General features: G+C 47.2%; 2 protein-coding genes across 2 annotated transcripts in view; one reads left to right on the forward strand and one right to left on the reverse strand.

Annotated features, from left to right (window-relative positions):
• Nucleotides 1-2,651, forward strand: part of serinc4 (serine incorporator 4) — a gene marked incomplete at both ends in the record, with an annotated part of 18,572 nt that extends 15,921 nt beyond the window's left edge. Inside the window, 4 exons of the mRNA XM_080539744.1 lie at nt 278-404; nt 624-736; nt 1,943-2,093; nt 2,441-2,651. Of these exons, the coding sequence (XP_080395870.1) occupies nt 278-404; nt 624-736; nt 1,943-2,093; nt 2,441-2,651 (602 nt within the window). The remainder of the gene's footprint in view (nt 1-277; nt 405-623; nt 737-1,942; nt 2,094-2,440) is intronic.
• A 2,702-nt stretch (nt 2,652-5,353) lies between these two features.
• The window catches only part of adamtsl5 (ADAMTS like 5), a gene marked incomplete at both ends in the record, with an annotated part of 19,901 nt that continues 12,754 nt past the window's right edge, over nt 5,354-12,500 (reverse strand). Inside the window, 6 exons of the mRNA XM_080538947.1 lie at nt 5,354-5,694; nt 5,777-5,848; nt 7,468-7,617; nt 8,902-9,115; nt 9,661-9,824; nt 10,891-10,977. Coding sequence (XP_080395073.1) covers nt 5,354-5,694; nt 5,777-5,848; nt 7,468-7,617; nt 8,902-9,115; nt 9,661-9,824; nt 10,891-10,977 — 1,028 coding nt within the window. The remainder of the gene's footprint in view (nt 5,695-5,776; nt 5,849-7,467; nt 7,618-8,901; nt 9,116-9,660; nt 9,825-10,890; nt 10,978-12,500) is intronic.

Consider the following 12,500-nt stretch of genomic DNA (forward strand, 5'->3'; position numbering starts at 1 on the left):
GTGAACTCCTGGTCGGTCCCTGTTCCCCTCAACACACAGGAATCTACTCAGGAATCCACAGCCGGCTCTCTAACGGCCCTCTAGGGATGGGACGTGGACTTTCTGTGTGTGTGTGTGTGTGTGTGTGTGTGTGATGTCCTTCTCCACTAACACAGGCCGAGGACACTTGTGTTAGGCCCAGATGACATCTCTAAGAGAAGCCATAGAGCATAGGGCTATACTGAGGATAACACTGTTGTTGTTGTCATCCCGTTCCCCCCCCCCCTCTTTTTTTCAGTGGTGTACCAGGGGGTGAACATGACGGTGTGCTACCCCAGCGTGGGCCACGGTGGCGTTCAGAAGGAGGGCAACGCGGTGGCCATCATCGGAGCTGCCATCATGTACTGCTGTGTGCTGTTCGCCTGGTGAGGGGTTCCTCCTGTAGTGTGTAGTGTTTTTTGTCTGACTGATTTGAAGAGAAACACTAATTACTACCATTACAACCCACACGGCTGAGGTGCCCAATACTTGTTCAAAAACCCAGTCACTGAAAATGGCCCCCAAGTCATTCCCCTCTAATGTCCCGTAAGAAAAACATGATTCTATTGTACGCGCCTGTTCAACTCAATCATACCTCCCCACAGTAACGAGGCCTCCTACCTGGCGGAGGTGTTCGGACCTTTCTGGATGATCAAAGTGTACCGCTACGAGTTCACGAAGGCTACCTGCTGCTTCTGCTGCCCTGAAGAAGAGGAGGGTGAGGACATTTCACAACATTGGCTGTGCTGTTATGAAGACGGGAGTATTTCTAGGAAACAGGGGCACACGAAAATACTACAACATGGAAAATGTACATACAAAGATGTACAGTACCAGTCGAAAGTTTGGACACACTTTTCCCATTCAATTGACTGAATACAACTGTACTGTATGTCTTGTTGTTTAATGTACAGAGACAGAAATAAGATAGATGCTGAACATACACAGTAGCAGGTAGTTCTGTGGACACTTTTGAAATACTATCCATATACACTCACCAGACACTTCTTATACTATCCATATACACTCACCAGACACTTTTGAAATACTATCCATATACACTTACCAGACACTCCTCTGTACATCCTCTCATTCATTCTGGTGGTGTAATGGTGTGGGGAATGTTTTCATGGCACACTTTGGCTGGAATGCCACAGTCTATTTGAGCATTGTTGCTGACCATGTGCATCCCCTTCATTGCCACAATGTACCCATCTCCTAATGGCTACTTCCAGCATGATAATGCACCATGTCACAAAGCAAAAGTCGTCTCAAACTAGTTTCATGAACATGACAATGAGTTCAGTGTTCTTCAGTGGCCTTCCCAGTCACTGGATCTGAATCCAATAGAACACCTTTGGGATGTGGAAGAACGGGAGATTCACAGCTTGAACGTGCACCTGAGAAAGGAATTGCATGATGCAATCATGTCATCATGGACCAGAATCTCAAAGGAATTTGACCAACATCTTGTTGAATCAATGCCATGATGAATTGAGGCTGTTTTGAGAGCAGTATTAGTATAGTGTTTCTTAAAAAGTGTTTGGTGAGTGTATACTGTTCATTTATGAGGAGGTTGGCTAATCTTTACATTACATACTTTGGAGAAGGGTCTCTTTAAGTTTAAGTATAAGTTTAAGTGTATTGGAATTTATAGTGCATTTTACCCCAAAGTCACAACACACTGTACAGGTAGTGAATTTTTTGAAATCTAGGATGGCAGGGGAAGGCTCTAACCTTAACCCTAACGTAACCTTAATCCTAACCTAACGTAACCCTAACCCTAACCTAACCCTAATGTGACCCTAACCCTAACAAGCCTTCCCCTGCAGTCCTGCCTTCAACCTGCCATCCTAGGTTTCGTAAATTCGCATACAGGTAAGACCTTGGTCACAAACCATGTATTTCCTGTGTGGCCCCTCAGAGGAGGAGTTTGTGATGGACGTGGAGAACAAAGGCTGCCAGACGGTGATCCACAACGAGACCCAGAAGGTGGCCTACAGTTACTTCTTCTTCCACATCGTCTTCTTCCTGGCCACGCTCTACGTCATGATGACCCTCACCAACTGGTTCAGGTCAGCCAATCACAGCCACTCGCTGCTGGACCAACTGTCCAAATGACTTGTTTAGTGACTTGACGTTCACTAAACGTTCGCGTCACAACCACCGAACGACAGAATCACATCGCAAAACGACAGAACAGAACGGCGAAATAGCAGTGTGTGTCATTTGAATGTAGAATTTGAGGTGTCACATCAACACATTTTCATCCTTTAAGCGCAGTCTTTCAAACTCATTATCTCCTACACCCAAAATGTCAAGCACTTACATCTGAGTAATGTACAACAGTGGCCGTTTTGTGCCGTCGAACATCCATCCCGGTGCTAATCAAGTCTCTCTCTCTCTCTCTCCCCTCCCTCAGCTATGAGTCAGCAGTGCTGGAGACCACGTTTACCAACGGCAGCTGGTCCACCTTCTGGGTGAAGATCTCCTCGTGTTGGGCCTGCGTGATCCTCTACCTGTGGCTCCTGCTGGGTCCTCTCTGCCACTGCACGAGCTCTCGCTCCAAACCCCGCCGCTCCCGCATCAAACGCCGCCACATATCCTCCCGCCACGTCACCGTCAGCGTCTGACCTCTGAACTTCGACCTCCCGCAGTGCTGCCGAAGGTCTGGGACAGCCGGTAGAGGGGGGAAGGGGTGTTACATGGGGTGAGGGGTGGTGTCCCCCCACCTGCAGTCCCCTGAGGGAGGATGGGTGGTAGGGGATTAACGCAGCAACCTCCCACGCAGCAAACCCCCCTGACAGGGTTCAGAGGTCAGGGTTCAGGGGTCAGAGACACTTCAGTGAGGAGCAGCAAAGAGGACTGGACCAATCGGAGCACTGTGATGTTCCTCACACTGGCATGATCCTGGAACCACAGAACATGTGACCTGGCCATGCTCTGACATCACAAAGGCACAAAGACGTAATGAATTAGCACTATGAAGAACTACACTGGACAACTATAATGGAGACATGTGCTGGACTACAGTGATGGAGACTCGTCTGCACTGGATTCCAGTTGGTTGAGAACGTGCTCACAAATTGCCAAAGGGATCAAAAAGGGTGAACTCTCGTCTCAGATAAGATAGATGTAAGGGAAAGTCTTGCTGAATTTTTTTGTCTTTGAAATTAGGACTTTTTTCTTTCTTATAGTTAAGACTACAATTCATAAATTCCACAATGTGTAGATATGGCAGTACTGTAGGTATTCTCTGTAGGATGAAACGCTTAATTAATGTTTACAAAACTTGAGGTAAATGTTTCTATAAAAATGCTATGTACGTTTGAATTCCCCTATCGATTTGAAAATGGGATGAAAAAGCTAGGAAAATGCTAATTATGCTAAATGAATGATTCTAAAATGCGCGGATACCATTTAATGTGTTGAGAACCTTCCGTATCAAACATGACTCCGATTTCTAAACATTCTCTGCCCCCTTTTCTAGAGCAGCAAAGTTTCTGTGACGACTTCTCTTCAGTTGATGACCAGTAATTTGACTCTGTAAACATTCATCGATGTAGCACATTACAGGCCGGTTTCACAGACAAGGCTTAAGCCTAATCCTAGAGTAAAAAGCATCTTCAATGGAGATTCTACAGTGAAAGTGCGAGTTGTCTGTGAAACCAGCCCTACATGTAGCTAATTTCTCTCTCATGTGACGTCACTGTGTTAGCAGATGTCAAGTTATTTTTGGAAATACATTTTTGTAAAGAAACACAACTTTCTTTATGAGTGATTTGTTTTTAAGCGGTACTAAACAGTAATATGGTGAACATAAGTGACAGCATGAGACATTCCAAGACATTTAGAAAAACAGCCACCTAGTTGGTCAAATCTACACACACAGGAGGGGATAGGCACTAGGCAGGGAAGGGTCTAGAGACCAAAACGAAACAGGGACAAGGACTCAAGAACAAAAGAGGCTATTTCTCTGACAGCGACAGCTACAGTCATGCCTGACAACATTGAGTTAAAGCAATCAGATCCAATGGTTTTTGACCATCCGTAGGACGGGTAGGACACTAGTTAAACATGTTTCTTATATTCATAGCTACTCAGTGCCACACCGATATAAAATACTGTATATTCTCATATTTTCAGTTTCTCAAAAAAGGGTGATATTCATGTAGATATGAAAGGAGGATGGTAAACAAGGCAAGGTGGACTAAGGGAACATGATTTTTTTTTTACATACGCCGAACGCATACATCAATAGTGAGAAATGCATTATAGATTATAAAAATACAATATTTCGAAGCAAAACACAAATATAAATGTAATGATTTCTAGCTATTCGTTTGACACATAAATACAATATGAAACACATGATGTTCCTTTATACATCTTAGGTATGAAAAGAGAAGTGAGAACAGATGAAAAAATATAAAGTTAAAAGGCACACAAATATTTCTTTCAACATAGCCCAGACAGACACAAGTTAGTTATCTGTGTTTAACAGCACAAACACAGCAGGGGAGGCTGGTGGAGGTAGAAAACGGAGGACGGGCTCATAATAATGCATGGAATGGAACGAGGAACAAGTGTTTAATACCTTTCCTCCTTCAATTCCATGCATTACAATCAGCCCGTCCTCTGACTTCGACCTCCACCAGCCTCCACTGAAACACACATAATAAAATACAAAATAAATGCTTGGCCATTTCAGTGGTTGTTCTTCTCTTTGGTATCTGTAGTTTAAAGGTGGGTATCAATGTCCACCTAAAGTGCTATACTTTATGAGCCGGTCGGCTGCGGCAGGCTCTTGTAGAGGTTTCGGTTTGTTACCATGGCGAGTGTCAGGTCAGCTGACAGATCATCCTGAGTACAGTCTCTGCAGGGTACTCTGCAGCCTGTGTCTGTCTCCTGCGATGCCGTTTTGAAATCCTAGTGGCTTCTAGAACTCTCTCTGGGTGTCTTCTCAAGCTCCAGAAGAGGCAGGCGGTTGTGTGTTTGAGAGGAAAAAGAAAGCGTCCGTGTGTCTCACACATTCACAAACACAAACACAGACACACATGGACACTGGTAGCAAACACAACACGGTAGCACACACATACACAATAAGCAGTCAATACAATCTGATTCACCATCAGGGGAGTGTTTGAAAGTCTGTAAGAGTGTGTGTGTGTGCGTGTGTGTGTGTATATATGTTTGTGTGTGTGTGCGCGTGTGTGTGTATATATATATATATATATATATATATATATATATATATATATATATATATATATATATATATACTATGTGTGTGTGTATGTGTGTGTGTCTGCATACTTGTGTATACGTGCTACGTCTACGCATAACCCCTCAGTTCCGCTGGTCGCTTGGGACCCCTGTTACTGCAGACCTCCTCCAGGGGGCGTAGCAGAGCATCCTCTCTGGGTTTATACGGCACAGCATAGCTGTCCTCCTCTATCAGTATCCGGTTCAGGGTCTGCTCATAGTTTATGTGGCGCCGCACCATCAACATGTACTGGCGCCCTTCCTCCAGAGGGGGGCAGTCACACACGTTGGGCGCCCACAGGAACTCCCGGTGCTCCAGACGGAACCGGTTCCGGTAGGTGTGGATGATCTGGAGGTCGTAGCGCGTCTCCTCGCCTCGGTACAGCTTACCCAGGACCTTGGCCCGGAAGACTACGGATAAAGATCACGTTCACGTTAAGAGAACTCTTTTAAAGCTCGGTAATATACGGTGTGAGAGATTCCTCCAACTCACCAAAGTCTTTCTGGCAGTACTGTCTCTGTCGCTCTCCTCGACCTCTCGCCTTCCTGCATTTCCCACAATGCCCTACAGGAAGAGCAGAACAGCAGCTGACGGTGAGTATATCGATTATGCAACGTTTAAAGATTCAGATTCAGATTCAGATTCAGATAACGTTTATTGCCATTATGCATACACATATAGGAATTTGCTTCGACATTACAGTAAGTGCGTTTATACTTTTTTCACGTGTCAAAAAACAGGACAACACAGGACAGACAACAGTGCATTGGATAGTGCAATATAAAGTAAAGTGCAGTGCAGAGTTTTTACAGTGAGTCCAGTGCATATTCAGTCCTGGGCAGACTTGGGGGCGGGGGGGAGGGGGAAGCCAGAGTCATTTATCAGCCTGGCGGCTGAGGGGTAGAAACTGAGCCTGTGGCGGGCCTTCAGTGCCTTAGGCAGCCGCAACCTTCTTCCAGAGGGAAGCAGGGTGAGGAGGCCGTGGCCGGGGTGGAAGGGGTCTGCCATGATCTTCCTTGCCCTCCTCAGAGCCCTGGTGTCATGCAGGGAGTTGAGGGAGGGCAAGGGACAGCCGATCACCCTCTCTGCTGAACGTAACACCCGCTGCAACTTGGCCTTGTCCTTGGTCGTTGCAGCAGGGAACCAGGTGATGATGGAGTGGGTGAGGATGGACTCTATGATGGCCGTGTAAAACTGGACCATCATGGACCTCGGCAGCCTGAGTTTCCTCAGCTGCCGGAGGAAGAAAATCCTCTTCTGGGCCTTCTTCGTGAGGGCCTCGGTGTTCCGCTCCCACTTGAGGTCCCGGGAGATGGTCATGCCTAGAAAGCGGCATGACTCCACGGAGGCCACCGGGGTACCTCCCAGCGTGATGGGAGGGGGCAGGGCTGCTTTCCTACGGAAGTCCACCACCATCTCCACTGTTTTCAGAGCATTGAGCTCCAGATTGTTTAAACTGCACCAGCTCTGCAGCCCCTCGATCTCACCCCTGTAGGCAGATTCGTCCCCCCCGGAGATGAGGCCCACCAGGGTGGTGTCGTCTGCAAACTTCAGGAGCTTGACCGAGGGGTGGCGGGAGACACAGCTGTTGGTATAAAGGGAGAATAGTGCTGGAGACAGGACGCAGCCCTGCGGGGAGCCCGTGCTGGTGGACCTGGAGCTTTGATGATAGCTTTGATGATAGCTATAAAGACTTTGATGATAGCTATAATGCGGTACTGTACATCCGAGTGGAGGCAGAAATCGGACGATGGGCTCTTTGTCATGCTACGGAATGGAATAACATACACACACACACGCACGCATGCACACGCACACGCATACACACACACACACACACGCGCACACACACACACACACACACACACACACCCCGCTCTCTTTCCACACATAGGTTAGCTGATTTTGTTTCTATTTGTTTTTATTTATGTATCTTCACTGTCTTTGCCGTTCTCATGTATTGTATGTATTGTTTTATGTTGACCCTGAGTATTTCAGTTTATACGTTTGTTTTCATTCTTGCCGGGGCCCCTTGGCCAGATCGCCATTGAAAATGAGAATTTGTTCTCAACTAATTTATCTGGTGAAATAAAGGTCAAATAAATAAAATAAAAGAACGAATGCTATCAAACACTGGAGTGAGATTGGGGGGGTGGGGGGTGGGGGTGGAGGATGGAGTTTACCTCCGCGGGGGGGTTGAGGCAGCTGGTTCCTCCGGGACTCGTCTCTCTCCAGGCGGGGTGAGGGCGCTGGGTGGTGAGGGTGGGGCTGGCGGTGGGGTTGGCGGGGGTGTTGGTGAGTGGGCTGGCGGACTGGCGAGCCTCGTGGTGGAGCTAATGAGGGAATAGTTCGTTAGATCAGTGTTCGTTAGATCAGTGTTCCCCAGACGTTGGACCGGGACCAAGGCTGGGGCTGTGAGTCATTTCTCGCCGTGTCAGGTCATGGCAAGCGACAATGTTTTTGTTCATTTATGAGTAAGTAAGGGATTCAAATTCCTCCGGGTTTTTCGTGGGTCACACACTCACAGCACAAAGAGGTCGGGAAATCACTGAGGATTACCATAATATCCTCATGGCTTAGGGCACAGGAATAAAACTTTCATATCCTCTAAGTTTTTGGAGTTGAAAAGGCTCTGTAACGGCTCCAAAATGCTTGAGGGATTAAATGATTTAACGTTGTGTCCTGGTGTGGAGAGGTTTCTTGGGACAAACCAAATAAAGAAAACCATGCTTCTGGACACAGCCCAAGAGGGACTGGCCATTACCATTAATTATCTGTTGATATGCTCTATTTCAATGCAGTTAAGGATCTCAGTCAGCTCTTTTACCACTAGATAGATCTAATCAAGAGCTTTCTATAAAACTAACTTTGGCCTAAATGTGTGTGTGTGTGTGTGTGTGTGTGTGTGTGTGTGTGTGTGTGTGTGTGTGTGTGTGTGTGTGGGGGGGGGGGTGTGTGTGTGTGAGTGTATGTTTGTACAGAATGTGAAAAAGAGAGACCTCGACAGTATCTTAGCTTGAAGTATGTAGTGGGAGTGAACGAGGGCAACATCCGGAGATAATCATGAACACTGGAGATAAGAGAAGCCTAGTACAGCTGCTAGAACATTCCTTCCCAGCTCGATGACTGATAGTCAGGCAGGTACAGAACACAGATCGAAGGAGAGTACGTCAACCAAGTAAATATATATATATTTTTGGAACAAAGTCCATTTATCATACTACGCCTGCAGGGCCAACCTGATATAGATAAAACACTGATTATCAAGCTATAATTGAGGGTTAATGTCCCTTGTAAAAAAACAAGGCAATAAAACCTTCTTGCAGACCTACTGTATACTCCAATAAATCAGGTAGTCCAAGACTATGTAGACCGATACAATTGATCATTGATCAGCTTGATTTCATATGCAAGACCCATTTCCCTTATAAGAGGACCATAACAACTACAGACACACCAGGGGAGGCTGGTGGAGGTAGAAATCGAGAATGAGAGGACGAGAATTCCATTCCATTCATTCCCTTGAGCCTGAGCTCCGGTTTCTACAGTACCTCCACTAGCCCCCCCTGAACCACACAAACAGAAGGATGATGGGTAACCCCACAAGCTGGTCTTACCAAAGTGGTGTGGCATGGTGACAGGGGGCGGCCTAGTGGTGGTGGTGGTGGTGGTAGTGGTAGGGGTGGTGGTAGTGGGCTGGGCCCAGGGGATGAAGCTGGCCGTGTGGGAAGGTTGGCGTAGTGGACTCCTCTGGCCGTGGTACAGGGCGTAGCGGTCAGGGGGGAGCCAGTACTCGTACTCTATCCCTGGGTTTTTGTCCGTCGCCAACACCTGGGATTGGAACACACAACCACAACCACATGGTAACAGACACGTTGTTGAAATGAACTAGATAGACTCAGGGCTCAGATTGGACTGGGATATAGCTGGACCAGACAGACTCTAAACTGTCTCACTCTATAACCAGACTGTAACCAGCTTATAACCACACTCTGACCAGACTGAAACCAGACTGAAAACCAACTGAAACCAGACTGACAACAGATTGAAACCAGACTGAAAACCAACTGAAACCAGACTGACAACAGATTGAAACCAGACTGAAAACCAACTGAAACCAGACTAACAACAGATTGACACCAAACTGAAAGCAGACTGAACACCAACTGAAACCAAACTGACACCAGATTGACACCAGACTGAACACCAATTGAAACCGGACTGACAACAGATTGACACCAGACTGAAACCAGACTGAAAACCAACTGAAACCAGACTGACAACTGATTGACACCAGACTGAAAACCAACTGAAACCAGACTGAAACCAGACTGACCAGTCTCTAAGCTACGGTATCTACTCCCGGCCGTACTGACCATGATGTGCAGGTCTTCCTGAGTGGGCCCGGGGACCTCGAAGCTCTCCCAGACGTCTGCTGAGCGGCGGTACAGGAGTTTGGTCCCGGCCACGCTGTACTCCCCCGGAACACTGATCTTCCAGTTCCCGTTGATCACAAACTGAGAACGCCCGTTCTGGAGCGCTGGTGGAAGAGAAGAAAGCAAGGGCAACGATTATAGGAGGGAAGGGTTAGGTATATTGGTATAACCTACACAGTATATATTTTGGCTGGCATCAAGGCTTATATGGATGCTCTGATTATGAGATGCTTCTGCATTCAACAAAGTTACAAAAGACAATAACAAGTTGGATAAAGCAGAAATAAACTGGTTATAGAGGACTATCCAGTAAAGTGTGTAGTATATACTGTAGGGCCGTCTCTAAACAATTTTGGGGGAAAGTTTTCCAAATCCACCTGAACCAAGTGCTTCCACCTATGTCTCTGCTAACCTACTGATCTAGCCAGCCCAGCTCAGCCCAGCCCGGCCCAGTCCAGCCCAGTCCAGCCCCAATGGCCAGATAAAGCATTTATGAGTGTTTCATTTCAGGATCACAGTCTCCCATTTCATGACCCCTTATTTTGATGTCGTAAACGTTGAGAGAATAGACGCCCTTGGGTGTTTTGTTGACAAGGGAGCAGCTGTGTGTTGCCAGAGCAGAGGGCTATTTCTGTATCAGTCTCTGGTGCCGGGTACATGTATCCATGGGTGTACGTCTCAGAGACGCACAATGGAGAGACGTTTCATTACCTTTCGGTGGGCTGAAGCTGATACACAAAGCTCATACACAACCAATGGAAATCTGACTGTGTCTAGAAGCAAACCACCAAACCATCAAACCAAGCCATTTCACCATTTAAAAAAAAAAACTACAACAACTTCAAGGCCACAATCTTGTAGCAATGATTATTCTGATTAGGTAGAGAGAGAGAGAGAGAGAGAGAGAGAGAGAGAGAGAGAGAGAGAGAGAGAGAGAGAGAGAGAGAGAGAGAGAGAGAGAGAAAGGAGATGATTGAAGAAAGAGAGAGCGGGGGCAGAGAGAGGGGGGGGGTAAGTGAGAGACTAAAAGACATGAAGAAAGAGAAAGGGAGATCAGGTAAGAATGAGAAAGAGAGATCAGATAAGAAAGAGAGAGAGAGAGAGAAATCAGGTAAGAAAGAAAAAAAAAGAGAAAGAGAGAGAGAAGAAGAGAGGATGATGGTCTTTTACCCAGATAGTTCTTGCTGTTATCGGTGACTCTGATGTGAGTGGCTCCAGCAGGGATCATGGCCACCTCATTGTATCCAAACGGTCCCACTAAGAAACAGAAACAGAGACGTCCATTGTCACGTCGCCCAAACCATTCACGAAGGCACTTTACTTGAATGCCTATTCATCACCTGCTTTTTACACCAATTACGACATCATTTGTTTACAATTCTATAAAGCCAGACATGAGGTATTTTAAGCTGCTAACCAGCGATGTATACTACACAATTTTCGAGTAGAACTTGGAATAATGGAGAGAGATAATTCACGATGTGAGCCAAACACAGAGCCATTCATTAGGCTGTGTGTTATGTTGTGAGGGGACCTACAGTGTGACAGCTCTATGGTCACCCTGCTGGTAGTGCGTGAAAAGCAAAGCAGCAAGACGGATCACATTATTCGTCACGTCTCTTTCGTGCTAGCGAGCGTTGGTCTTGCTCTAGTTTCTGGGGTCTCTGAGAGAGAAGAGAGAGATGCACTGGAGTTCATCGATCTGTAACACCGGAGTTATGGGAGGCCAATGTTACGCTTGCTGAAGTAGAGTTATAGAGTTATTATGGGGCCAAAAAAGAAAACAAGAAAATGTGATGTTTGATGACGACGTGGTTACAGGCTGTTGGGTAAAACGACCTAAAAAAGAAATAAAAGAGAGCTACATTCTTGCTCTGAGGCATTTTTTTTTGAGGCAAGCTGTTTTCCAATGTTATTCTCTATCTAGAGATGAGTGAGGGACCTGGGTCAGAGTTGTAGCCTGACTGTGGGGGGGAGGGGGGGGGTCCTCGGGCCTTGGCTGTTGCCCCAATCGGCAGCACTGATAGTGCTGATGGCCTCCAGCATGTTACCCCTCCCTTGGATGTTCAGCTACAGGATGAGAGGAACCTCCCAAGGCTGCGGAGGAGAGGGACCCAGACAAGGCAGCTATTATCACCCTGTCTCCTCTCCTCTCTCTGCTCCCTCACTCAATCTGAGCCATTATCCCAGGGGCCGCTCTGCTGCTCTGCTGCTCCGCTCTCTCAGCCCCCTGCTCTGCCCACACGCCGAGTCCATCTGAAGAGAGTTCTGTTTCACACCACACGCCAGTGCCAAACCACACGCCAGAGGTGTTGGGTACTCTCTGTCCTTAATGTGTGTGTGTGTGTGCGTGCATGCGCGCGTGCGTGCGTGTGCGATATGTGTGTGTGAGTGAGTCTGTGTCCCAAGGATTGATGTGCATGTGTGAGTTTGAAAAAGGGAGAGACTGTGTGTGTGTGTGTGTGTGTGTGTGTGTCTGTGTGTGTGTGTGTGTGTGTATGTGTGTGTGTGTGTGTATGTGTGTGTGTGTGTGTTTCTCTGCTGCCCGGACACTCGGCCACTGTCCTGCGGGGACCACTTAGGTTGAGAATGCGCTGTGGCGCGGGGCCAGAGCCTGGAGTCTGGTGGCCTCTGCTTTGCCCCTCAGAACACATTGGGGGCGTACCTCCCTCCGCCTTGACCTCCCCTTCACATCGCTCCACTCTGCTCTGATGCTGGGAACATAATGACTGCATTTATGGAGGCTGCTGGAGCTAGCTACGTAGCTAGCTAGCGGTGCC

The sequence above is a fragment of the Nansenia antarctica genome (genome assembly GCF_963989245.1).
Source record: "Nansenia antarctica genome assembly, chromosome: 9".
NCBI classification, from domain to species: Eukaryota; Metazoa; Chordata; class Actinopteri; order Argentiniformes; family Microstomatidae; genus Nansenia; species Nansenia antarctica.